This window comes from Miniopterus natalensis, chromosome 18 (assembly GCF_054644295.1).
Source record: "Miniopterus natalensis isolate mMinNat1 chromosome 18, mMinNat1.hap1, whole genome shotgun sequence".
NCBI lineage: Eukaryota > Metazoa > Chordata > Mammalia > Chiroptera > Miniopteridae > Miniopterus > Miniopterus natalensis.
In genome coordinates this window covers 36600571-36628035 of record NC_142098.1, presented here as the reverse complement: position 1 = coordinate 36628035, position 27465 = coordinate 36600571, and the positions used below count along the sequence as shown (strand labels likewise).

Below are 27465 nucleotides of genomic sequence, written 5' to 3'. Positions count from 1 at the left end.
GGGGGCTGAAGCCAGGACAGCCTGGAGGGCTTATCCCACCCCCACCACCCCCGGCACAGGGGGCACCGGCTGGAGGATGATGCCCGCAGCTCAGAACCAAGGCCTGTGTAAGTCTGTCTCCCCAGCTGCCCATGGGTGAGTGGGGCAGGTGCCAGATGCTCAAGAACCAGAGCTGTTTGGCCCCTGCCTCCCCCACCCCCCCACGCCCAGAACCCTCACCATGATGAGCACGAGCAGAGAACAGGCAAAAGGTGAACCCAACTCTGGTTTATTAGAAAAGGTGTGGACAGAGTTGCACCGACAGGAGTAGACCCTCCCCCGCCCTCTGCCCACCCTCCCCCCACCCTCCCCGGGGTTGTAGTGCCTCTCAGGGCGCATCTTCAAGTGGCCTGGACAGCAGGGTCTCCAAAACCCTGGCTGCTCCCACCCAGCTCCCTGATAGATTTATTGCACTTAAGAAAAAGAAAGCTCTGATCCTCTGCTCCCATCTCCCCCCACCCACCCCGGCCTGCACCCTGTCTGGGGTTGCTCTACAAAGTTCAACCACCACCACCACTCACCACCCCCCACACCATGCCTCCTGCCTCGTTCTGTGCCCAGGGCCATGAGGGATGGAGGGCATCCCACCACCACCCAGGACTCCTGCCTCCACAGGGCAAGCCTGGCCCAATAGGCCCCTCCAGAAAAGAGCCAGCTTTGGGGCTGATGACCTTGGAGACTCCTCCTCCCTACCCCACCCCGCCCCACTCCAGTCCAGAGGCTTCAGGTGCTGGACACATAAATAGAAGTGTTCAAGTAAGGATGCGAGGGCCACTCCCCGTAGCTCCTGCATCCCATGTAGTGTTGTTGTGGGGGGGCGGTGGTCCCCAGAAAGGCCCCCCACACCCCTGGCGTCCTGGGCCTCAGGAAGGCTGGGGATGAGGGTGAGCAGATTCTCATGGCTCTGGCCTCAGCTTGTTGAAGACCGACCGGAAAAAAAGGAACTTGGGGAGAAGAGATCGGGGGGGGGGGGGGGGGGGGGGGGGGGGGAGGCCTGTTAGAGCCAGGACCTCTTTTGCTGGCTCCCAGGCCCCTGACCCTCATCTCACCTAAAGTGTCACAGTGTCTCCTGCCCAGATTCCTGACTGGCTTCCAGAAGCAGCTCCTCGAGCTCCTTCTCATTCTTGGAGCAGCTCAGTTCTGCCAGGGGAGAAAGGGTAGGTAGCCTCCAGTCAGGCAGGTGGGAGGGGATGGCAGCCCGGCCCCACCAGCCCTCAGGGCAGGGTACCACTGAGATCATCAGGCTCTAGTCAACAAACCTCACGTGCCCCACCCCCTGGGAGAGCTCCCAGGACCCAAGGGAGGCAAGGTGGGGACTGCCCCACTCATCCCTGTCCCTACAAGGGCTATTTTAGGGAAAACTGAGGCCCACTAATGGGCAGGGGTCACACACAGCACCCAGGGCCCCCTGTTCCCCTATCCCAGAGCTCCTCTCACCATGTTCCAGGCCACAACTGCCCGCCTTGGCCTCGGGCCCCGGGGGTGGCTCTGGGGGCAGTGCGAGGGCAAACTCGGGCTTCAGGCCATTGGGCAGCGGTGGCCCTGACTGAGGCGGCTCTGGCTGTGGCTGAGGCTCAGATGACCCTGGGTCCCGAGTGCTGATGGCCTCAGCTGGTGGTAGGGCAGGTGATTCGGGTGGGGAAGATAAGGCAGGTGGGGAGGGAGGACAAGGAGAGGGTGACACAGGGGGCTCTGCTCTCTCAGGTGGGCTCTCCACTCGAGTCACCACAAACACTTTGTGGCCTCGGCCTGGGCTGGACACAGAAATTCGCTGCTCAGTGGGGGAGGAAGGGCTGCCTGGGGGGCTCCTGTCCCCAGGGCCCAGGGAGTCCGTTGGGGGCACTGGGGTGGGGCAGGGGGCCATAGCCCTCTCCTCATCCTCCCCCTCAGAGTCTGAGTCTGAGTCTGAGTCCAGGCCAGGCCCGGGTGCTGGGTCCCCATTCTCCTGTGCCTGGGCGGCAGGCTCGTCCCCGGGCTCCTCGTCAGGCTGGGGCTCGGTGACGGTGATCTCGGGCATGGAGGCCGACAGCTGCAGCCGCTGCTCCTTCTCCTCCCGCTCCCGCGCCAGCACGAAGTTGCGCTTGCAGCCATTCTGGATCTCGGCGAGCAGCGCCTTCTGCGTCTCAATGAAGCTCTTCACCTGTGGGCAGAGCGGGCCTGGCTAGGGCTCTGGGTGGCCTGTCCCTGCAGTGGGTCCTGCGGTCACCCCAGGCCGGGCCCACCCCCACCTGCCCGCAGCCAGGCACAGGGGAGAGCCGCTCACCGCCTCCTTCTTGGGCTCACGGTCAAGGTCCAGGCGCAGCAGGGAGTGGTTCACCTTGAGGGCCAAGGACAGTGCCATGAGCCCGCCCGTCTTGATCTCGTTCTCCCGAAGGTCCAGTCTCAGGAGGCGGGGGCTCTCGGCGATGAACTCCGCCACCGCCACCGCGCCTGGGAGGGGGACCGCAGGGGCTGGCCACGGGCCCAAGCCCGGCTGGCCACCCACCAACCTGGCCTGCCCGGCCCCCTTCGCCCGCCCCGTGCCCTACCCTCGCAAGTGAGCTTGGTGGAGGCCAGGCCGAGGCGCAGCACGCTGCGGTTGCCGATGAGGCCATTCTTGAGGTTCCGCACGCCCTCATTCCCAATGGGGTTGTGGCCCAGGTTCAGCGTCTCCAGGCTCTGTGTGTGCGGCTGCAGGGGTGGCGCGTGAGAGGAAGAAGAGGCCCTGAAGGCCAGTCGGGAAAGAGGCAGACCTGTGCGGTCTCCAGCAGTGCAGCCAGTCTGAGTGCCAGCACACTCCTGCTTAAGGCCAAACTCCTCATGTACCCAGAAGTCTCTCCAGTGCCAGCTGCCCTGTCCACTCCCCACGCCCAGGCCCGCCCTCTGCTCCTGCCAGCAGGGAAAGCCAGTGAGCCAGGAGGTGGGCGGGAGGAGAGGGGGATCAGCAGGAGGAATTCAGTTTCTCCTGGGGGAGGGACTCTGGCCATGGGGAGTTCTTCACCTGGGTCTGAGCCTTTGAACCCTGTGGGCTTGCTTTAAATTCTGTGTAATGAAAAGGTGTAAGACTTACTGAAGGCTTCTAGAAATATTAACTTACTATGCAAAACATTTTCACCCTGTGCAAAAGCTCTGTGCTAGGATATGGTGATGGATGCAAAAAGACAGTGACTGAAGGACTACTCCCCGCAGGGAAAAGAGGGTACAGAAGCTGAGGGAAAGGCCACACAGGGCTGAAAGTGGAGAGGAAATGTTCCTGAACCTGCAGGACGAGCAAGGCTGAGGGATGTGCTAGGAGGGAGGCGGCAGTGCTGGGACCTGGGAGCAGTGGTGGGGGTAGGGACCCTCTCCCGGCCCACTCACCAGCGTCATGCCCAGGAAAGCCATGCCCGTGTGTGTGAGCTGGTTGTTCCACAGCACCAGGGTCACCAGCCCCTTCCTCTGCTCCTTGAGGCCTTCACAGATGTAGGCCAGACCTGGGGGAGGCCCATGGGTAAGTCCCATCTGTGGTCTGGGTGCTTCCCCACGGGACACGAACATGGGAACCTCCCGGGGCTCCACCCTCCCCTTGGTCTGCCCAGTCCCATAGGCTGTGGCCTGGCATCTCCTGCTATGTCACCCCTGCCTTGGCGCGCACACACACAGCTCCTGATCCCTGGGCCGGGAACATTCCTCCGTCTGCCTAGATCTCTGCTCGAGCATCACCTCTCCCCAGTCTCTGGCCAGCCAGCTTAGCTCACCATCGGCATTATTTTGCTCCAGACACATCTCACCATCTGACAGACTCAACACTCTATTAGTTTATCTTGGCTATGTCTTTCCCAAGGGCAGAGGTCTCAGCTGGGAGCCCGGAGGCGACAGGCCTGGCACGGGGTAGGTAGTCAGTAAATGTGGTGTCTGGGCCTGGCTGCCTGGGGGAAGGCATTGGCCTCAAGTCCCACTCTCCCTGCCTGGCCTAGCTCCCCCTTCTTCGCACTGAGGTGTGACTCTGCCCAACAGTGAACCAGGCCACAGCTGCCCTCCCCAGGAGAAACTGAATTCCTCCCGCTGATACCCCTCTTCTCCCATCCACCTCCTGGCTCACTGTGGCTTTCTCTGCAAAATACCCAGTGTTTAAGTTCTTTCCCACCTCAGGGCCTCTGCACTCGCTCCCCTCTGCCTGGATTCTTTTCCCAGGCTTTGAAATCAGCAGGTGCCGTTCTCAGCCTCCACACTGCCACCTAGAGGTCCCTCTCCCTGCACCTTAAAGAGCCTGCAGTTTACCTTTGATCCCAATAACCCTGTTTCCTTTCAGGGCACTTTTCCCAGATTATAATTATTTTAATTATCTGTTCAATACCTCACCTCATCCTGCAGTTCTCCACTGAGCTGTCCCCTCCTCTAGGACACGCTCCCTGACCCCTAGACTGGGTGGGTACCCACTCTGGAGTCCTGTAGCCCAGCCCTGCCCAGTCTGATTTTCACTACCTGGAGGTGGTCTATGTTCCCTACTGGACTGTGAGCCCCATGAGAGCAGAGCTGGGATTGTCTTGGTCACTATTGTGTCCCCAGCAACACAGAGCACCTTGCTGGGCACAGTGGATACTGGGTGACTGGAGTAGGGGTGGGTGGACCTCACACACACCAGAGTCCAGCACGTGGTTGTTACGGAGGTCCAGGATCTGCAGAGAGCAGTTGAACTTGAGTAGGTTGCCCAGCTGGGCTGAATCCTGCAGGCCATTGAGCTTGTTGTCAGCCAGGTACAGCTCCCGAAGGTTCATGTTCATCTTCAGGGCCGTGGCTGGGGGAGAGGACGGCTTTTGACTGGCCAGGCCCAAAGGACCCAGCCAACAGTCTCAGCCCCAAACTGAGCTGCACTTCACTACCCAGCCTCCCCGGGCCTGGGGCTCACCGAGCAGCATGAGGGGCCGTCCCGATAGGCTGGAGTTTTCCAGGTGCAGCACCGCCAGGCTGCTACGGATACGCAGAGCACGGGCCACGAAGGGCGCTGAGTGATCCAGCAGGGGCGTGTTGCGGGCGTCAAGGTACTGCAGACAGCTGGTCTGGTGGGGAAGGAGTGGAGCTGGGTCAGGTCAGCCCCAGCCCTCCCTGCCCTGGGGGACCTCCCACTCCAAGTCCCAGTGAGCAGCAGGGCTATCTGGTTTCACAGCTGGGGAAACTATGGCTGGTGCTGGAAGGCCTGGCCTGGGGTCCTTGTGGTTGAGTGAGGTCGGACTGGTGATAGCCGAGTTCTCTGCCGTGGGAGTACCATGGGAGTGGTGACAATGGATACCTCCAAGGGATAAATTAAGGGTAAGTGGAGGCGAGGAGGAGGGGTCAGGATGGGTCTGGGGCAGGGCACCTCTTAGTACCGCTTTCACACAGGGCCTGGAAGCTGGGGACCGACACCCCTAAAGGGATGGGTACCCTGAAAAAGCACCTGGACCCCTCTGTGCCTGAGCTCCCCCCACCCTGGAGAGGTTGCAGGGGAAGGCGCCCACCTTGCGCATCATGTGGGCGGCGGCCTGCCAGCCCCGGGTGCCGATGTGCTTGTTGAAGGAGATGTTGAGGTGGGTGGCTGACTCGTAGTACTCAATCATGTCAAAGAGGGCTGAGGCGCCCTGGGGGCAGAGACAATGGGGCTCAGCATCAGGTCGAGGCTGGGGGGGGGGGGGGGCCAGGAGGTAGGAGCGGAGTTCTGACACTGCTCTGGCACCTCTGGGTCATGGGAACCAGCCCTTCCCATTTCTTGAAAAAGCCAGTCTACTTCCTCTTCTATGCCCCCCAGGACTGATGTGCCATGTGCCAGGACAGGCCTCTGGCCTCTCTTAACTGAGCCTCAGTTCTCTAGGATCCCTGCCCCTGACTCGCCTGCCTCTAGACCTGGGGCCCAAGCCCCTGGGCTCCTGGTGACCTCCAAGTTTGGGGAGGTAAGGATACCTAGGCCTAGTCAGGGAGGCTGCTTTCAGAACTTTCTCAAACCTGCCCTGGAAGGTGTGGGGTGTGGCTGAGTTGGTTGGAGTTGTGTCCTGTGCACTGGAAGGTCTCAGGTTTGATCCCCAGTCAGGGCATGTGAGAGGCAACCGATAATGTCTCTCTCTCACTTCGATGTTTCTCTCTCTTTCCCCTCCCCCACCTCTAAAAATCAATTTTAAAAAAAGTTTTTTGAACCCCCTCCCCTGCAGATACCATGATGGGGTGTGGTGGGGTGTGGGGTGGGGAGGGACACTCCTAGAAAGGCTCCAGGTGGCCACAAGCCTCCTCTCCAGTCTGGCTCCCTAAGTATGTCCCTTGCTTACAAAGCCCCTTCCCTTGGGGTGGGTCTGTAAGACCCCTTCTCTCTGGGCCCCGCCCCAGAGCCCAACATTCCTTCCATTCACACTAGTCACACTGGATGTCTCCCTGCTTTGTCCCTCAAGAGGCCCTGCCCAGCCTTAGTCCGAGGGTGTTCCCTCCTCTTGCAGTGCCCTGGCCCCCAAACCTCTAGCAAGCCAGGGGGCTCAGGAAGCAAAGGCTGCTCACATCTTCGTCCAGGTTCGTCTGCTCCAGATCCACGACCTTGAACTGCAGCCTCTTGAACACCTCTTCCAGGGCCTCACAGGCCTTGTAGTCGAGCTTTTCACCTGGGAGAGATGGAGCACCATGCACGCATGCATGAGCTTGCTTCTGTGCGTGGTGGGGCAGAGTGCAAACCACATTCTGCCCTTGGACCCACCTCCAGGGAAGCTTGACCCTGCCCACTACCCAAGGGCGCCCGGCCTCTGTCCATACACACACCTTTCAGGTCCAGACAGTCAATACGGTGCCCGAGGTCCGTGAACTCCTGGTAAAGTGGAATGGACGGTGGTTAAGGCAGGAGGTACCTGCAGGGGCCAGGCTGGACCCTGACAGTGGGGCAGTTGGGGCTCCACCTCGCTCTGCTATTTCTGAGGTGAGGCAGTGTTCTGAGGTGGGGGTGGAGGGACATAGCACCTCAGAGAGGAGGGCAGTTCCTCACCCATAGGACCTGAGGCGAGGCAGGCCTGGTGTAGCCCCTCTGCCTCCTCAGTGGAGTGAGGGAGTGGGCCCTGGGTGTCTCCAGGGCGAGCATTTCAGGCAAAGGGATGAGCCAGTGCAAAGGCTGTGAGGCAGGCACTAAGGCCACGAAAGCTGACAGGTCAAGCCCAAGAAGGCCTGGGGTGAAGGCAGGGTAGCAGGCCTGGCACACAGCTAGCATTCAATAAAGAAGAGTAAAGGTAATGGATAGGCATCTTCCCGGCCCCCTCCTGGCTCTGAGCTCTACACACATCAACCCAGAGGGTAGGTGCTGTGATGAACCCGTGTGTAGACAAACAGGCTAAGGCCCAGCCTTGTCTAGGGTCACTTGCTAGTAAGGGCAGGCAAGTGACCAGCTCCAAGGGCCCACACTCCTGGCCACCACACTGAATGGCCATTTTTCCCTGGACCTGACAATAAGACCTTCTGGAATCCCCCACAGAACCCCTAACCCAGGTGTGCAGGGATGGGTGGCCAGGATGACCGCTCACAGGTGCGCTGTCCAAGGGAGCAACAACCCTGGAAACCAGAAACCTGGGAACATTCTGCAGGGCACTACAGTGCTTTACCCACTAGGCCAGGCTGGTGGGCCACAGGGAAGGCACCTACAGGAGACAGCTGGGGGTGGGGTAGGGGTGGGCTGGCGCACGTCCAGGTACAGTAATACCTTCGTCATATAAAATCGGAGACTGCCCTCCTGTCTGCATAGTGACCACCGTCTTACAAATGCCCAAGAGAGGCCAGAGGACAAAACCCCAAGCTGCCAACAGAAGGAACTCCTGGGGTTTGGACTTGGGCAAGAAATGAATTTTGCTTTCTATGTCTGTAATATTTTGATTTTTAAAAAATTAGAGAATATATATTACTTTTGTAATTCAGGCTTTTAAGAATAAATACTGTATACTTGGCTTTCCCCCCGGGGAACAGAACTTCTCTGTGGAGTGACAGATACTTGAAATTTTTACTTTACATAATTCACTACTGTTTAAATATTCATGAGGAGCCTGATTACTTTTTTTAAAGATTAAGAAGCATTTATTTGAACAAAAAGAACTGCTGCCAAAGAGATACAGATTTAGTTAGCAATCTAAACTGTCTTCCACCAAGCCCTGATTACTTTTACAGCTGAACAGGGGATTTTCCAAGATGTATGTACATACTTGGGCCCTTGGCAGTGGGAGTGCTGTATGCGCCCTCTTGCTGGGCAGACAACAGAGGCACGCAGGCTGCTGGGAGGTGCGGCTGCTGGGAGGTATGGGGAGCACAGCTTCACTCAGGGGGCCCCTTCCCACCCCTCCCCCTAACTCCCTCCCCAGCCTGGCATACCTGGAGCTGCCTGAGGAGCTTGGGGATCTGTCTGCAGTTCAGCTTCTGGCAGGCCTGCTTGTAAGCGCCGATGACCTCGTCCACAGTCACGTTCTGGGCTGCAGGCACAGAGGACCCCTGCCTGTGACTTTCCACATTCTGGGCCCCTTCCACCCACTGTCCTAAGACCTCTGCCAGCCCCCTTCCACTCTCCCCTTCCCACTATAAAATGCCCCTTCCAACAACTCACTGGTCTCCGTCTTCCCATTGAGGGCCCTTGCTGCCACTGCTGTCCTGGGGAGGTGCACCCAAACCAAGTCACCCCACCCTCCACACCTCCCCATGGCTCCCCGAACAATTTCACACGAATGACACACAACTAATATCACACAGTGTTCTACTTGTCAGCTGCCTCCCCTGCTAGACTAGGAGCCCCACAAGGGCAGGGCGGAGGCTGTGTGGGTCACTACCGTTCCCCAAGGCTGTCTAGCCCAGGGCCAGGCCCAAAGCAGGTGTCTGACGCATTTGTTTTTTGGATGAGAGAATGAACCTGTACTCCAGCCCTATGAAGCAGTGGAGCTCAAAGAGGTGAAGCTCCTCACCTAAGGCCACACAGCTGGGAAGCGAAAGAGCCGGGCTTCAAACTCAGCCCCTGATGGCACTGCTGCGTGGCCTCTGAAAACCCCCACTCTGAAACGCCCTCAGCAGCAAGCCTTCCCCGACGGCTCTCAGGGCTGGGCAAAGGGATGCAGCCCAAACCCAGCAGTTGCACAGCCCAGGGCCCACCACCTCACGGAAGGGAGACTGGCTTTTCTGGCGGCACACATTGGCCTTTCCCAGACATGTAATAAAGACGGAGGTAAGCAGCATGGCGACTTTGTGGCTTCTTTCAGCGCATAAGGATTCTGAGTTTGGGCCCTTTTACAGTGCTGCGAAGTAGCTGTCTGATGTACCATTTACCAGGTAGTGAAACATTTGTATTGTTTTCAGTTTTTGGCTATTAGATCTTGGATTTTGCCCCAGGGTGACCAGGAGGACACGAAGGAAAGGCTCTGAGCAAGGGAGAGACGGAGGGACGGGGCAGGCCTGGTGTAGAAAGCTCTTGGGGCCAGCAGAAGGTAGTGGGCAGGAAAGGGGGCAGGAAGAGGGCTTCTGGCAGCCCTTCTCAGCCTTCCCTCACCCTGGAGCCATCCTGGCCCGGCCCTTGGGGACCAGCAGGAGCCCCTGCAGAGGTTCCAGGTAAGCTGCTCTGAGCAGACTCTCCCTCCAGGCAATGCTCTTGCCAATGGCCCTGCATCCCAATCTCATCAGTCACTACCCTGTTTCCTAGGGCAGGAAGCTGAGGTCCAGGAAAGGAAAGCTGCCTCCCCACAACCAGGCAGCGGTGCAGGTCACAGTGGAACATTTGTTCCAGAACTCTCTCTCCACTGTGCTGGGTGGGGGTGGGGAGGCTGGAACCACTGTACTGGAGGTAAGAAGTCAACAGAGACCCCAGCCTGCCCAGAGGTCAGGCCTGTCCTCTGCCTCAGACTTCTTCCTGCGGGGGTGAGGGGAGCTGCAGGCCATGAGCAGCCCTCCGGGTGCCAGCTGTCCTCCGCAGACCCAGCGAGGGAGCTCTCTGCCATGTGCCTGATACCCCAGCCCTGGGGAAAACAGGAGCTGGCCTTGCCTGGACGGCAGCCCTTGGGACTCAAGCAGCTGCCTCAGCGACTACAGCCAAGCAGGGTCCATGACCCTCAGGAACCTATGAACTTGAGTGGGGAAAATGGCCTCTCTGTTTTCACTAACTGTATGAAGCTGAAATTCAGCATTTTCTTCTGATTAATGTAGGCAAAGAGAGAGAGAAAACAGTGTTTAGCAGACCTGTGACTGTCATCAATCCACATGGCAAATACTTTCACGTTACTGCAGCTTTAGGATGCTCGTCACTACTTTGAAAAGGGTAGTCATCAGAGCAGCCGCTATCTCCTGTTCTTTCATGTGTCAACAAGGAAAACATAAATACTAGATAATAATTTTAAAAAATTTAGCTAACTGTATTTTAACTGGTATCCTTTGCAATCCTATTTTATTTTTAATTAATTAACTTTTTAAATATACCTTTATTGATTTCAGAGAGAGAGAGAGAGAGAGAAAGAAACATCAATGATGAAAGCGTCATTGATCGGCTGCCTCCTGCACGCCCCCAACTGGGGATCGAGCCCACAACCCTGGCATCGTGCCCTGACCGGGAATCAAACCCCAATTGCCTGGATCCTAGGTTGACGCTCAACCACTGAGCCATGCCCAGCCAGGCCTATTTCATTTTTTGCCTTTAAAAATCATCACTCCAAGAAGGGGTCCACAGGCTTTATCATCAGATGGCCAAAGGGCACAAACCTATCCCCGAGATACATGCTTCCATAAAGGCCCCAGGCTGGGTTGGCCTGGTCAGGTCAAATGGGGATGGAGTAGGGACTGGGCACACATGGGATCATCACTAGCAGTTCTTAGCATCCCAGACTGTCTATAAGGAACAACTGACACCTAAGTAACCCCTCAAACTGCGACCGGTCCTTGAGGTGTTCAACTCTAACATCCCTTCCTCCAGGAAGTCCTCCCTAACCTCCCAGACTGAGCAAAGCTTCCCTTCTGCGTCCCAAAGTCCTCAAGGATACTCTTGGTGAGCTAAAGACCCAGGGTCTCTAACCTGGCCTCTTCCACACCACCCATGGCTACCATCTGACCATCCCTTCAGCCAGGCATCTACCAGGTTTTGACAAAGGCACAGCTTCACACAAGGTTACAGCCAAAACTCAGGAGACTAAACCTGCCCACCCATTTACAGAAGGGGAAACTGAGGGCAGTGGGTAGGAGGGGTAGATACACTCAGAGAAGGGGCTTGGTGCCCCCTGATGACAAGAATAAGAACTGCATCTTGTCACTTCCCTCAGGTGCCCGAAACACACTTTGGAGGTGGGGGCGGCAATAGGGAAAGGCACCAAAGGAACAGAAGTGGGGATCCTTGGTCCTATGAGATTGGGGAGCCAAGCTCAGAGAGGACAAGCTGTCTGCCCAAGGTCACAGAGCCAGGTGTGGCAGGACTGGAACACACACCCAGACTGCCTTGCTCTGAAACCAGAGCTTCATTCTCACACTACCTTGACTAGCCTGAGGGAGAGACAGGGGACACAGGCAGACTAAGGGACCCTGGACTTTGGGCAGGGTCAAGCAGAAGGTGTGAGCTCTGGGGAGGGCCGTGCTATGGGGCAGCTGGCAAGCAGAGCCTCCAGCAGGGTGACCCTCTGCTGCCCCAGCAGCTGGCACCAGTTTCCCAGGAAGAGGCTGTGGAGCAAACAGCCTGCCTCCCCCTCCCCCTGCTAAGGCCCTCACAAAGAGACAGAGAAACCGGATGCTGGGCATCAGATGACAGGCAGAGAGAAGTTTGTCTCTCGTTGCACACAGGTGCAAAGGCACCCACGAGATGCAAGGACAGGTTGGACACCAGGGGGCGGCAATGACTCAGGCCATCCCTGCCAGCCTGGAGCTGGGGGAGACAGATAGAGTCATCCATCCAAGTGGGAGTAAAAAACAAGGAAGCAAGGGGGGGGGGGGGGGGGACAGACGGACGACACACAAAAGAGGGAAGGGGGCCAGCTCTCACCACCAGGGCTACAACAGCTAGTGGGGGGACACAGGTGAGACAGATACAAATACAGCAGTGGGCAGGGGGATAGGTGTGATGGGGTAAATGGTGGTGAGTGGGGGACAAATTGGGCCTCTCTGCATGAGACAGGAGCTACAGAAGGTCTGGGGAAGCATAGTCTTCTATAGGAATGTGGCTCCTCTGGAGAACTGTGGGGGAGTCCACTGTGTTCCCCAAAAGGTAGGCTGTTGGGATTAGCATAACAGAAGTGACGGAGTGTGGTGTTCCCTGAACATGGTGACATGACACCCTGAGGCAGGACAGAGAAAGGCCCAGCTAACAGGCTGGGAGCCTGAGCTGTGGAAAATGGCCATTAATGCCGGCCACCATGGCCTGAACAGTCCCCTGCTTGGCACCCTGCTGCCTATGCCCCACAAAAGTCCCTCAGCCACCCCAAGGGCCATGCTTTATCATCCTCTACTCAGGGTCTAGGCTCACACAGGTAACGGGCGAGACTAAACTACCCAGATCTGATTTGACTTTAAATACACAGTCATGGAGTCCAACCTGGGTCACAGCATTTTCCTTAGTGGGCCGCACAGTGACCAGTTCAGGCTTTGCAGGGCACATGACCAAGATCACATGCCTCACACGTGGGAGACGGAGCCCGAGGAGCAAAGGCCCGCAGCCCAGAGTGGGTGGTTTGACTCCAGGTGTGTGTTTCTCACCCATCTCTCAGCCACTGCCCTACATTTCCAAGCAATGCTCCTTCCCATGCCTCCCTCCCCCGCCAAAATCCTCCCTCAGCAGAGGAGGGGGAGGGGAACACACACTGCTGAGGGGCCTCTGTGTTGCTCTGCAGAGCCATCATTGCGCGTACCCCAGACTAAGTGATGTACAAATGGATCTCGCTTCTTCCCTGATGGCTCTCAGGGATGACCAACCTGCTCTCCAGAGAAGGCTCAGAAATGGGAAGTGACCTGCCCAAGGACACTTCCAGCTGAAAGAAGAGGCAGATCTGCTCCCCATCTGCCTGCCTTTCCCCACATCCTGGATTCTCCACTACTGCCTCTTCCACCAGCAGGGAGGTGCCCGCCTCATTCCCCATTCCAGCCTTCTGAGAGGGCCTCCGTAAGTCCATTCCCCAAAGCAGAAACGTGGGGTTCAGAATTCTCAAACACTCAGTGATTCTCAGAATAAGAGAAATGCAATTTAAGTGCAAGTAGGCCCACATCCCATTCTCCACCTAACAGACAGGCCGACACCCACAGGCTGGACAGCAGGTGCTGCTGGTGAGACTGGGAGGCTCGTGCCCTCAAGCAGCTGGTGTACGTGCCAATCAGTACAACCCCTTTTGAAGGCAATTTGGCAATACCAGTCAAAATTCCAAAACAGAAACACATACATATCCCCTTTGCTCCATCCATTCTATTCCTGGAGAGCCATCCTAAGATACACTTGCAAAGGTGCCAAATTATATACCTATAAGCTCATTCGTTGCAGGTTTGTAAATGCAGACCTGGAACCAACACCAATACCCATTGATGGGGAGCAGCCAGTAAGCCCCAGTTCCCCTGGCACTGGAACTCTCTGTAGCCACAGAGAATGAGGACACTCTCCCTGAGCCAACAGGAACAAAAGCCGAGATACATTACATGGAAAAAGCACGGTGCAGACCAGTGTGCTTGGGAGTGCCACCTGTTACGAAATAAAGGGGCAAAGAAAAACTTGTGCTCATTGTTAAACAGCAACTAACGGAGAGCGAAGCTGGGTCTCAGAGACAGAGGGTCCCCAGGTGCTTCACCTGCTTCCAGGGGGTGGCCTCCTTCAAGCGGGGTGCCAGGAAGAGGCTGTGTTCTTCTCCAAGCACGACACCCAGCCAACCTCCATGTGCAGGGACAGAGAGCACAGCCCCAACCTGGCCACCTTCCCGGTGCTCTCATCCTCAGCCTGGGCCTGGGGAGATGACAGCAGAGAACAGAGGTGGCTGGCTCAGGGCTGTGTGTCCCCACCATTTCAGAAGCAACTCAGGAAAATGTCTAGGTGAAATGATAGATACCTAGGACTTACTGCAAAGAATGGGGAGGGGCAGCACAGAGGATGCAGACTGGCCACGTACTGATCATGACTGTGGTGGGAAGTGGGTTCATTAGGTTCATTATACTGAACTTTTTGAATATGTCTGACGATGTCCACATTAAAACAGTTAAATGGGAAAAAAGCAGTTGCTCAGAGCTGGTGGCTCAAAAGGGGGACAGAGGCCATATCTGGGCTGGGAGGGAAATCCAGCTCACTCTGGGACTGTCAGCTTGGGGTTAAGCCAAGATGGGCCTTTCATGACAACCTAATTACAAAGCCAGGCCCAGCTTGGGTGGCTCCCTAGGGTCCAGCCCAGCAGGTGCTCATTCAAATGGAAGGAAGGAAGGAAGGAAGGAAGGAAGGGAGGGAGGGAGGGAGGGAGGGAGGGAGGGAGCCTCACATCTGTACCCCAAGGGACAGGGCAGTTAGAAGGAGGGGCATCAAAGGAGAATTCTGAGGCACACAATGGGGGGGCAGGAACCTGGGGCTCCCAGAACAACTTGGTGATGGCGGTGTCCCCATATTCTGCAGGGACCCCACTGACAGCTTACATTTACTGAGTGCTCACCTCAGGCAGCCCCTACTGTGCCCGAGCTCACTGAAGCCTCACAGCACCCCTGGAAAGAGAACACAACTGGAACCTCGACCTACGACAAAAGGAAGTCCAGACAGGAAGCATCACGTGAGTGACCACACAGGCCACACACTCCAGGGGATGTCCTCTTTTACTGCTGGGCCACTGTGGCTTTTAGAGTCTGTCTCCTAATTGAGACTCCAAAGTCAGCTCCGGAGCTACTCATCTGCCAGGAGGAAGCACCCTCGGTCGTCCTCGCTCACATCAGTTACAACTCCTGAGGCAGAGCCTCCCAGCCCAGCACCCCTGAGGGACCCTTTCCCCTGCCAGGCTGGGAGCTCCCCCAGGGACCTGGCATAGAGTAACACACCCCCTGTTCCCACGGAGTGCTCTGAGGGACATCGGCTGGGTGCCAGGGAGCCTGGCCATAGAATGGGGGCAGTGACACAGCCTAGAGAGAACGCAGGGGAGCAGCTGCCTCGGCCAGGAGGTGGAGGCCCACGTGGAGATTTCTAGCCACTCAGCATGTTCAGAGAAACCTGTGCTTATGCCTTTAAAAAAAAATGTTTTTATTGATTTTAGAGAGAGAGGAAGGGAGAGAGAAACATTGATTGGCTGCCTCCTGCATACCTCCCACAGGGATGAGCCCACAACCTGGGCAGGTGCCCCGACAGGGAATAGAACCAGAGACCTCTGGTGCAAGGGATGATGCTCAACCACTGAGCCACACTGGCCAGGGTTGCCTATGGCTCTTTAGGAAAAATGAAGGGACACTGGTCATGAGTAATTCTTCCCAATGAACCGCCACTCAGACTTCCTCCAGCCCTAGCAGCCTTTCAGTAACTCAGAGGGATGGAGCAGGTGCACAGTTCACAAGGGGCTGGAAACAGCCAGCTCAGGAAATGGCACCTTCCGCAGCAGAGTTGCCCATCCAACTGCCACATGTCCGAAAATGGTCCGTTCCTGAGCCACACCAATGCCAGGTGCCACTCAAAAAATAGCTACCCTCAATGGGAAGGGGTCTGCCACACCTCACTCCAGCCAGCCAGTCAGTTAGGTCTACAAGACCCCTCTGGGCCTCTGCTTGGGCAGCCCCTCTGCCTGTCCCTGCCCAGGGTGGGGAGAGCTGAGGAGACCCCAGATGGCACCTCTGGGTTTTCCATCTCTCTCTGGAAGCACTCGCCCAGGGCAGGTTAGACACCAGAAACCTGATGAGGACCTGCAGGGAGACTCCGAGCAGATCCCCCAGGAAAGGAAAATGCGCCTCTTTTCAGCCCCTGCCCTCACAGATGGGCAGGCACATTTTAAGTTTGTGGTGACCAGGCCAAGGAACAAGCTAGGCTCTGTCCCTGCACTGATGCTGAGACCTCCTCACCCATGACAAGGCATCTCTAACTGCAATGGGGGATTGGGGTCACCTCACCCTCTGCCTGTACAGCCTCCCAGCTCCCCCCACCCCAAGCCTCACCTTGTTTGTTTCTGCCTCCAGGTGTGCAACTAATACTTATACCCCACCCCTCACCCAGCTCTTCCTAAGTTGTCATTCAGGTCTCAGCTCAAAAGTCAACTCCTCTGAGAAGCATTCCCTGGCCCCTTTTAAAGCAGCACACTCCCACTCCCACACACACACACACACACACACACACACACACCCCTCCACTGTGTCTCTGTTCCTCACAGCATGCACCCCAACCTGTTTACTTGTTCACTCTCTGTCCTAGACCAGTGGCTCCCTAGGTCTAGGATGGCCAGCCCTTTTCTCCTGGGCTCCTGTGCCCCTCCCCAGGCCCACTGAGGGGCCATGATGCCAGTAGGGTCTTGGGTGAGAAGAGTTTCTATCCCTGCCTTCTCCTAAGAGGGAAATATCAAGACTCAGGAAGGATGGCCAGCTGCAGGGGGTGGGCTGGGCTCATGCAACCAGCCAGGAATCCTGCCTCCAGACCAAGGGCCCCAGGCATGGACGAGGAAGGACGTGCTCACTCCAGTGAAGTGCGGAGATGGCAGATGGCAGGGGCCTGTTCCACTCCCCCACCCCCCCCTGACCTTCCAAGCTTGCCTAACTGAAGATCCTGTTACGGAAACACGTGCAGTCAGAAGATGCCTAAGGCTTTCCAAGTCTATCAGGGTAGAAAGAATGAAGCCGACCACATATGACTTACCACAGTAGGAGCCTCATAAGGCCAATGGTGCTCTTGGATAAAGAGGAAGGTGAAGGCCTTAATCCCCGAGTCCCCAGGCGCACAGGGTGCACTAATATTTATACCCCTCTTAGTCCCAGCACCTTAGTCGCAGCTGTGTAACAGGCAACTAATATTTATACCCCACCTTAGTCCCAGCACCTTAGTCCCAGCTGTGTAACAGGCAACTTTTTTTTTAGAGAGATACAAAGGGAGGATAGGAGGGGGACAGAAACACTGATGTGAGAGAGAAACATCGATAAGTTGCTTCCCTTAGTGCCCTAACTGGGGATCGAACCTGCAACCTTTTTTTTTTTTTTGGATTACTGAGACTAGCCAACACTTACATAGCATTTTACATATATTACTTCATTTATTGCTTTCGACAACCCTGTCAGGTAGGATTTATTATCCCCATTCTTCAATTAGGGAAACTGAGGTAAGGCGAATTAAGGAGCCTGCCCAAGGTCACAGAGCCAGTAAAGGAAACAGGTGGGGCCCTTGGTCTTTTTCTTTTTAAAATATGTTTTTATTGATTTTTATTTATTTATTTTTTAAATATATCTTTAATGATTTCAGAAAGAGGGAAGGAGAGGGAGAGAGAGATAGAAACATCAATGATGAGAGTCATTGATTGGCTGCCTCCTGCACGCCCCCGACTGGGGATCGAGCCCACAACTCAGACATGTGCCCTGACCGGGAATTGAACCAGCAACCTTTTGGTGCATGGGACAATGCTCAACCAACTTAGCCACACTGACCTGGCCACAGTCCTTGCTCTTAATCACACTTGACTACCTTTCTGTTCACAACCACTCTTTAGGAGGCAGATACCCCTCCCCCACCATTTCCAGAAGAAGAAACTGAGGCTCAGGGAGGTAGAGAACTTGCCTAGAACACATAGCTGGGACAGACATGGGAGTCCAGGCAGACCTGACTTCCTTCAAAGCTCAACTGTGGGGTGGGGGATCCCCCCCCCCCCCCGGAGCAATTTACATTCAATATTCTTACCTAAGCCAAGGACCCACCCACCAGCCTGGCCACTTTATTGTTTATCCCAGCCCTTGGCTCATTTCCTCCCACACCCTTGTATCCGTCTGTAATGGCTCCCCTGGCTGCTTGGCTGACTACCTCCCTCGCCTCCCCTTCTGGACAGTGGGCCCGTGAGGCGGCACCAGGTCTGCCTTGGCTACTGCTGTGTTCCCAGCAATGGACTGTACAGAGCTCAGAACTGGCTCACTGACTGCCGGAAGCACATCAATCCTGTGGTGAGTGGAGGCTAATGACACCCACAAAACCCAAGTGCCCAAGACTGTCTCACTGACTGAGGGCTTTCTGCTGGGATGTGTCTATGTGGTGGGGGAGGGGAGTCCTCTGTGGTCTCAATGAGCTCCCAGTTGGAAGAGGCCCCCAAAGGGATGTGCACATTTGAGGACGCTGGTGGCTTTCCGCCTTGTGACGTGAATCCACTTTCTCACCACATGGAATGGTATGGCCTGATGGTTGAGGGCATGGCCTCTAGGTAAGATTGTGTGTCTAGTGGTGCCTATTTGGGGTGTCTGAGAGCCAGGACCCCTTCTGTGAGAATTGCCCCCCACCGCCCACAAGGTGAGCCCAATTCATAGGAAGGATGTGGGACTTGGACTGGGAAGTCCTGTCCTGGCCACCAAGATGGCCAGGTTTGTCTGGCTCAGGACCAGACAGAAAAATGAACAAAATACGAGTGCATGTGGCCTGGAGAGCTGGCACCTGTCCTGGTTCCTGTTGGCGTTCAGGACCTCCTCCACACCCCACACCCCCTGAATTGGCAGAGGCCCTGTGTCCTTCCAGTGAAGACCCTTAGTTACCTCATGCGGCTCCCTATGGCTTCTGGCCCTGACCACTTAAATAGACCCAACCAGCACAGGAGAGGGCCCTAATCTCTTCATGGTTGGGTCTTCTCATCTGGAAAATGGGGCTTACGAGACTGAGACACATACCCAGAAGCAGGCACTGAGATCACTTGTGTAAAGCATCTGGCACAGGGTTAGTGCCTGGTAAACGGGAGCCACTGTCACCGCAGGTCCAGGCCTGATACCTCAGCAACACCCTAGAGTGGCTGCTAGATGAGCAAAAGTCTCAAAGCCATTGGCTCCAGCTGGAGGCTCACCTGGTGTCTCCTGCCACCTTGTCCCCTGCCATCGGTCTTGGAAATACTGGTCACACACGCTCCTGTTTGCCCACAGACAAATATTTACACAGGGCTGGGTGCTTGAGGGTGCAGAGTGAAAACTTGGGGACATACAAGCACCAGCAGCAGCAGCAGGAGAGAAGAGCCCTTGAGGGGAACTTTTATGGTTGGGAGTGCGAGCTCCAGATGGAGCAGCCCAGCAAGGCTGCCTGTGCCTCCATACACAAACTGGGGCTGGGGGCCAAGCACTCTGTTCCTCAGTCTACCCATCTTCAAAGGGGAGATGCTGTTCCAGCTCACAGCTCTGCTGCGCAGTCACATGCACAGGAGGAAACCTCCCGGGGCAGGCCTGCTAGTCGCTGTCAAGCAGGGCAGCCAGAAGGGGCCAGGCTGCTAGGGGTGACCACCAACTAGCCAGGTGAGTTGGACTTCACCCTCTGCATCTCGGGGTCTTCCCTCAACAGTTCCAGCTACCTCATAGGATACAGCACAAACAGAATCAGCTGGTGCATGCAGAGCGCTTAGCACTGGGCCTGGCACACAGTGGGCGCTCTGTAAACACCAGCTGTTAAGGTTCCTGTTGTCACTGACCTGTGGGCCCACAATGGCCTGCACAGCCCCAACAGCTCCTCTGGGACCCACGACCCTCGCCTCATCCACTTATTGCAGAGTTCACACAGCCTCCTGGTCTCACCCTCAAAAGAACACCCACGCTGACTCTCTAGCTCCCAGAGGGCCGGGTGAGCCTCACACTTCTCCTAGTGGTGCCCCTGACTGTGCACTGCCCCAGCCCTGCACACTGTCAGAGGAATGAGCAGCTGGGCAGCGTCTCATCTCTAAACGGCCGAGGGCAGCGGCCGTATCTCCTCCATCTGTCACAGGGCTGAGCACAGGGCCAGACATCTTGTGGGCTCAGCCATTTGGGGAAGTGCTGGGCTTTGGGCCAGATGGGCCTGGGGCCCAGGTTGAACTCCAGCAAGTAGTGAATACTGGATTCCATTTCTTTCTCTTAATCCCACCTGCCTCAAGGGTGAGTGTCTCAGCAGTAACTCCAGAAATCCTTCATTGAATCCTTCACCTCCGTGTGGGTGATGCTGGGGATACAGCATCCAGAACAGCTCTGGTCACTATCTACACAGGGCTCCCAGTCCATTGAGGGAGACAGACCCATCCCTACACAGTGATGACACAGAGTGGGCAGGGTTGGGGCAGGGGAGCCCAGGACAGCACCTAACTCAGTCTGGGGGTCAGGGAAGGCTTCCTGGAGGAGAGGTACCTAATATCACTTGGCCATGTGAGCACTAGGACTGAGAGTCTCATTTACCATCACATCCCACAGCATAACTGCACCTGGCATGCGGCAGGTGCTCCACAGGTAGCTGCTGAAGGAAAAAAGGCGGGCAGGTGAGCCTAGGAGCATGAGCAGGAGTTAGCCAAGTAAAGGAGGGAGAGCAAGCGAGAGGGTCTGGCATTACCGTGCAAAGCTGCACAGACTCATCAGCTATAAGCAGGTCTGTGCCCTGGAAAACCTTGCTCATGCCATAGGTGACATGTACCAGAAGGTTCATAGCTGCACCAATTTATAACTGTGAAAGCTGGAAACGGCCCAAACATCCACCAATGGCACAATGGACAACCTAAGATTTGGCCATCCGATGGAATATTCTAGAGCACTTACATGGGTGAAACTGGAAACACAACACCATTTTTATAAAACGCAAAACCAAGCAAACTAAACACCATACTTTTCAGCATACACACATAAGTTATAAAAGTTAAAAAAAAAAAAAAAAGGCTCGGAGGAGAGTTTATGGCGCCTCTGGAAAACTGAAGGTCACTATCAGGGTCAAATAAAGCAAACAGGTAAGGACCCAGCACTGTGTTGGGGGCACCGAGGTGCTTGAAAAAGGTCTGCAAGTCACTCAGTGGCTCATGCTTCCCATTACTGCTGTCCACCAAAGTCCCAGGAGGCAACAGGCCAAGCTTGAGAAGGGGGTCTCCAAGAAAGGTGGTGCCCATCAGGGGACAACCAGCCTTGCCAGAAGCAGGCGGGCTATTTCAGGCTGCCCGCTTCAGGCAGGGGCACCAGATGGCCAGCTGCACTCAGAGGCACTGGGGGAGCTCTAGTTTGGAATCTGAAAATCAAGTAACTGTGAGCTGTTTACTGGTCCAGCCAAGGCTCCAGGATGGAAATTAGGTGCCTAGAACTTCCCACTGCCCAACCTCCCTTTTCCTCACCCGTGAAAGATGAGTACACCACTTACCCTCAGAAGGTCTGTTTGGGAACTAAAGGAGATATTTATTCATTCTTTACCAAACAACTTGGGCTGAGCAGACAATGGAAAACAAAACAGACCTGGGGAGTAATTGCTAGGAAGGCAGACAAAGAAGTACACAAATAAAAACGTCAAATTAGCCCTGGCTGGGGGGCTCAATTGGTTGGAGCGTCATCCCATACACCAACAGGTTGCGGGTTTGATTCCTGGTTAGGGCGCATGTGGGAGGCAACCAATGTTTCTCTCACATTGATGATTCTCTCTCTAAAAAAAAAATCAATAAAAAGCATATCCTCAGGTGAGGATAAAAAAATGTCAAATTATAAGAAAAACACTCTTCTGTGTAAAGTAGGTATGCAAATTTAGATTGGAGTTAGGAAAGACCAGCAAAAGGAAGGAACATTTAGGCTGAGACCTAAAGGTAAGAGTCAGAAATTCCTTCCTTCCAATATTTCTATAGTGCCAGGCACTAGTTACATGCCAGGGCTACAGCAGTGAACGCAACAGCCGACCATTTGCTCCCAAGCTGCTTAACACTGGAGGGGATGAGGGCACAAGAAAGTAAGGGGGTGCGAACAATCAGTAGCCACACAGAAGTTGGGGAAACCCTCCCAGGCAGGGGAAAGAGGCCTGGCCTGTGGCTGCTGGAGCAAAACCAAGAGGGATACCTGAGATGAGGCAGGAGACCACAGGAGAGGCCACAGCCTGCAGGGCCAGCCAGATAACAGGGATCAGGGAGCTACTGGGGGAATGGGGGAAGGATGGCATATGATAAAAGGGACCCTCCCACTCGGGGTGGTGATGTTGTGGTGGCCCTGCAGTGAGAGGAGCTGGAGTCTGGGCTCCTAGGACTCACTGAGCCTCTGTAGCTGTGGCAGAGTGATGTGTCCAGGAACCTGGACAGAAATGCCCTGGCTTTGGCCACCTTCTGCAAAGGAGCACAATCTTAGCAAGTGATGGATGGCTCTGGCCCACAAAGTAAGGGGCTCCACCAGCTCCACCAGGTTGCTCAGCAAACAGTAGCTGCCGTTGTGTTTACTGGGGACCCTCTCTGTAACCTGCTGTCGCTTTGCCCAGGCCTGGCTGCCACTAAAGCGCCCTCCCACCAGTCCCCGCCCCCCTCTCTGACCAGCCACCAGCGCTCCTCCACCCCCACCCCAGCTGCTTAGGTTGGGACAGGGACCCTGCTATGGAGACCCATTGAAAGAGCAAAGGAGAAAGTGACTCTTTTTAAGAAGGAAAGAGGTGTCTTGCTCCCCCTACACACACCTTTCCAGCAGGGCAAGTGATAAATGAGGGTAATTATATCTGTATAATAAAATTCCAAGAATCAATGTTTTCAAAGGAGTCCTTACAAAAGGTCCCAAAACAAAAATAGGCAAAAGGTATGAAAAAACTCCCCAAATTATCTAACATGTTAACAATAAGCAGGTTAACTGCCAGTCAAAGGAATGCTCATTAAAACGAGACACCATGTTGGCATCAAGATACCCAAAGGCAAATATCATTCACTCATTTATTTTTTAAAAATCAAGAGATACAGTCACAATCCAGCAGACCATAACTGGTAGTGAGTGAGCTGACAATCTCTAGGGAATTTTCAGAGAGTGCCTAGAAGAAAACTGTGGATAAAAACTAAAACACTATTTAAACACAGCTTTTCAGAGTGCTTATCTTTTATGCCTTAGTCCTGTCAGAATGTGGGGGCTCACCTCTCCCCATCACTTGTCTTACATGCTCTTGTTTAATCAGCTGGTTGGTAACCATCGGTCATGTGCATCTGTAAGTTCTCTTTGGCAAATATGTTCTTTTTAAACTTCCAAGGCTTGCCATGACTGTCAGCATAAGGCACTGTTTCCCTGACTACTTACTTGTAACTCTTCAACTCTACCCCAACCCAATGCACACTTTTGGGAGAGTAACTGTCACCATATACATTCAATCCTATTGTGTGTATGTCTCCTTTAGAGGATAACTGCAGTCTTGCAATCATCCTCTTGGCATATAGCAGTAATAAAAACATTTTTAAAGAGCGACAGGACTCAAGCTCGAGGCTCACAGTCCTAGGCAGGCACAGGCGGCATCTGAGGCTTCAAAGGTTCCTTTCTACCCTCTGATCTGGTAAAACCACCTTCTAGGAATTTCTTCAGAGAAAGCTCCCCATGAGGAACATGAAGATTTATGGACAAGGACGAACGTCACTGCATTATTTATGCAACTGGAAACTGGAAAGGACCTCAATGCCCAGCAGTGCGGAAATGGCTAGAACAAATTACAATGGCCCAGTGATATATTTTAATCATACTTTGTACAAAATGCGAAAATGAAGTGAAAATACAGGATACTCAATGCAGTACCCTCCAAGTTTTATTTTTATTTGTCTATGGCAGTGTTTCTAGCCATAGAAGAGATGGGAAGGAAATGCTCTGGCATTTAACGTTGAAAACATTCCAGGTGGTGCAAATCATTTCTCTGATAAGAGCCTGCATCTAGAATATATATAGAATCCTCACAACTCAATAATAAAAAGGCAAACAATCCAACTTTTAAATGGGCAAAGGATCTGAATAGACACTTCTCCAGAGAAGATACATAGGTGCCCAGTAAGCCCATGAAAAGATGTTCAATGTCATCAGCCACCAGGGAAATGCAAATCACAGCCACAATGAAATCCCACTTTATACCCTCCAGGGTGACTAGAAGCAAAGGGACAGACAGCAACAAGGATGTGGAGGAATGTCAAATGGGGCAGCAGCCTGGGAAACTCGTTCTGTATTCGCTCAAACGGTTCAACAGTTACCGGGAGACCCAGTACTTCTACTCCTAGGGAAGTAAAAACATACGTCCACACAAAAACTTGTACATTAATGCCCACAGCATTGTTATTCATAACAGCGAGAGTGGAAACAACCCAAGTGTGCATCAACGGATGGATAGATCAATAAAATGTGGGGCATCTGAATAATGGAACGTATGTTCGGCAACAAGAAGGAATGATGGACAGATAAGTGCGTGAACTCTGAAAACATCACAATCAGTGAAAGAAGCCAGATACAAAAGGCCACATATTACATGATTCCATTTATATAAAATGTCCAGAAGCTAAAGAGACAGAGAACACATCAGTGCTTGCTGAAGTCCAAGGTGGAGGGGGCAGAGGAGAGCCGCAGGAGCCCTGTCTGGAGTGCCAGGCCCTTCCTCCCAGGCCTCATTTGTAAAATAAAGAGATTACCCCTCCACTCCAGGTAATCCAGACTCTGGAGATGGGGGAGGGGCTCCAGCTAGAATCTCTAGGCTGGGTGCTCAGACAGCATAGGCATTTGAACTCAACAGTTGGTGGCTGCCCAGTAAATCAGATGGGGCCCTTTAGCCGCCTGCTCCACCCACTGGACCAATCGGCCTAGGATGTCTTCCCCAGGACCAGATAGGGTCAGGTGCTATCAGGCATGGAGCTCAAGGCAGGGTTCCATGGATGGCTCGGCCTCTGGGATCTGCCCATACCCATTCCCCCCACCTCCATCCTAACGGAAGGACACTCACTGAGCACCTGCCTTGTGTCTGGAGGGGTGCGGGGACACAACAGTGACCGAGACAACCCCTGCCCTGCCCTCTCAGGGCTCAGTCCCCAGACAGGGATGACCCAGAGTAGGCAGGGCTGTGACAGGGGAGCCCAGAAAAGCTTAGCATTGCAGATCCCGAGGGCTGAGCCCAGGCCCACCAAGGAAGAAAGCTCCCTCCCCAGGGGAACACAGCACTTCCTGGTCAATTTGACCATAGTGGGGAACGATGGGGTAGGCAGCAAGGATTCCGAGCCAGGGAAAGAAGGGGGTTACAGGCCAAGAAGTGAGACGAAGGAGGAGAAGAGGATGGAGGCCTGAGCTGGGTGCTGGACAATACTGCCATCCGCCACCTCCCTCCTGTGACACACCTTGCTGTTAGGGCAACAGGGAATCAGGTCACCTGTCACGGAGGTAGAAAGGCAGATCAGGAATCAGAACCTGGGCTCTCTCAGCCCCAACCCATGACAGGAAGGAGGTCCTAGGATCCATTCAGTTTCCTAAATTGTGGGTGTGACCTATGTAGAGATGGGGAAACACACCGTGGGAAAGGACCTCAGACACCATCTTTTTTTTTTTTAGATTGATTTTAGAATGAGAGAGAGAGAGAGAAGCAAGAGAGAAACATCCATTTGTTGTTCCACCCACTCATGCATTCATTGGTTGCTTATTGCATGCACCCTGACCAGGGATCAAACCACAGCCTTGGTATATCAGGATGCTCCAACGAACTGAGCTACCTGTTCAGGGCCTCAGACACCATCTTGCTGCACAGAGAGGGCAGTGCCTTGGCCTACAACCCACAGCAAGTCAAAAGCAAAGATAGGTCTGCATCCCAGTCCTACACTCCCGCAATCTATCGGGCTGGTTAGCTCGGGGGTCTGCCAGACCAGGCAAGGGGACGCCAGAGGCAGACTTGGTGTCCCCCCTTCCCCTTCACACTTCTTTTCTGGACCTGGGCTGCATGAGGGCAGGGCTGGTCCAGTACCTAAAGCCCAGCATCTCACAGGGACTTGTGTTAACTTGCTGTCATCCGGCTGTGGTCAGTGAGGGTGGCAGGGGCTGGGTAACCAAAACTGGTGCAGGGACCCTGGACTGGGTGTGACAGGCAGTGGGGAGTAGGTCACAAAATGTGATTTGAAGCAGGGGAGGAGGTTGGCTTTTTCAACAATGCAGAGGGAGCATCACAAAGCAGGGAGAGTAGTCAGGATTCTACCTGGCACAGGCAGAGCGAAGTAGAGGCAAACAAGCAAGTATTGGTAAGGAACGAATGAAGAAATGGATGCGTGAACACATGATCCAATGAATGACATCTTCCTCCTGCTTTCTTCACAACCCCCAACCCTTCTGAAGACCCAACCTGGGGTGCTCGCTAGCAGACCCACTTTGCTGGGAGTCACCAAGGTGCCTGGGTGTTTAGTGGTTTGCCTCCTCCCGGGAGCCAGAGGGACTAGATGCAGTCCCTCATGAAGCTTCTGGGTCCAGTGGGGGGAGATGGACCCAAACAAATAACAACAGTGTGGAAAGGTGTCATGGGAACCTGGTAGAGCGCAGCAGCATTCTGGGACTAAGGAGGGCCTCGCCAAGGTGACATGTGAACCAGTGCGGAAGGGTGAGCAGGAGTTGGTCGGGAAAGGTAGGGGACTGGCGAAGGGCACAATGAGCAGAGGGAGCCACAATATCTGTGGGTCAGGAGGGGGAGGGCAAGTTCAGCATCGTGGGAAGGGCCTCCCATCAGGCTCAGGAGTGTGGATTTTCCTGTGGTTATGAAGGAGCAGAGCAGAGGATGGAAACCATTCTGTCTGGTTTGACCACGGCACCCCCTGACCCTTGGCTTACCTCCTCTCGCTGCTGTGAAGATTAAATGAGTAAATGCATGTGAGGAGCTGGGCCTGGTAAGAGCTCCATAACAAGGGCCATGATTGTCACCACCACCAACACCACCACCATCACCATCATGGACTGGAAGCAGGACCCCTGCGCAGAGTCACTTCCCTGTTGTTTGCTTTCACCTTCTGGCAGCCCCTCCTGCCCTGCTGCTCTGAGCAACCCAGTGAGCTCAGTTGTGAAGGTGCTTAGCTTTGCACAACGGGAGGCCTGCACACACCATAGCAGCTCTCCCACTACATGGTGACGGCAGCTGGCGTGACAGGAAGATTGTGGAGAGACGGAAGAGTGGGCGTGAAGGTGGCACACGAGTCCGATCCCAATGGGTTCCAACAGAGGCCCACCCACCCAACCAGGGAGGATCCCAGCTAGGATCCAACAAGGCCTCCAGAGCATCAGACTGCAGGGCTCCCAATGCGGGCTTCTGCTGGGAAAGGAGAGGGCGGCAGGCAAGTCACATGGCAGGCAAGTCACAAGAGCCGAGCAGCTGTCAGCAGACACTTTCAGACCAACACCCCCACCTTGGGGCACCGGCTCCATACCAGCTAACAGAGAGTAAAGAAGGGGGTAGGCTAACTTTAGAGTGCCTACTGCCCGGCCGGGCGTGGCTCAGTGGTTGAATATCAACCTAGGATCCAGGAGATCGGGGTTCAATTCCCCGTCAGGGCACATGCCCAGGTTGCAGGCTAGGCAGCCAATCAATGACTCTGTTATCATTGATGTTTCTCTCTCTCTCTCCCTCCCTCCTTTCCTCTCTCTGAAATCAATAAAAATATGTTAAAAAAA

At 54.7% G+C, this 27465-nt stretch overlaps 1 protein-coding gene across 2 annotated transcripts in view; it reads right to left on the bottom strand.

Moving 5' to 3' along the window:
* Window positions 1-343: 343 nt before the first annotated feature.
* PPP1R37 (protein phosphatase 1 regulatory subunit 37) overlaps window positions 344-27465 on the bottom strand; it is a 35625-nt gene continuing 8503 nt past the window's right edge. The window contains exons 2-13 of one of the 2 annotated variants that reach the window (XM_016212553.2): window positions 8356-8453; window positions 6772-6817; window positions 6517-6617; window positions 5496-5615; window positions 4907-5057; window positions 4640-4795; window positions 3379-3491; window positions 2568-2709; window positions 2303-2469; window positions 1477-2179; window positions 1089-1179; window positions 344-983 (exon numbers count right to left, since the gene is read on the bottom strand). In XM_016212553.2, the coding sequence (XP_016068039.2) occupies window positions 1097-1179; window positions 1477-2179; window positions 2303-2469; window positions 2568-2709; window positions 3379-3491; window positions 4640-4795; window positions 4907-5057; window positions 5496-5615; window positions 6517-6617; window positions 6772-6817; window positions 8356-8453 (1880 nt within the window). In that variant the 3' untranslated portion in view covers window positions 344-983; window positions 1089-1096. Of the gene's footprint in view, window positions 984-1088; window positions 2180-2302; window positions 2470-2567; window positions 2710-3378; window positions 3492-4639; window positions 4796-4906; window positions 5058-5495; window positions 5616-6516; window positions 6618-6771; window positions 6818-8355; window positions 8454-27465 lie in introns of those variants that run through there. The other variant, XM_087826765.1, reaches the window with a different exon arrangement.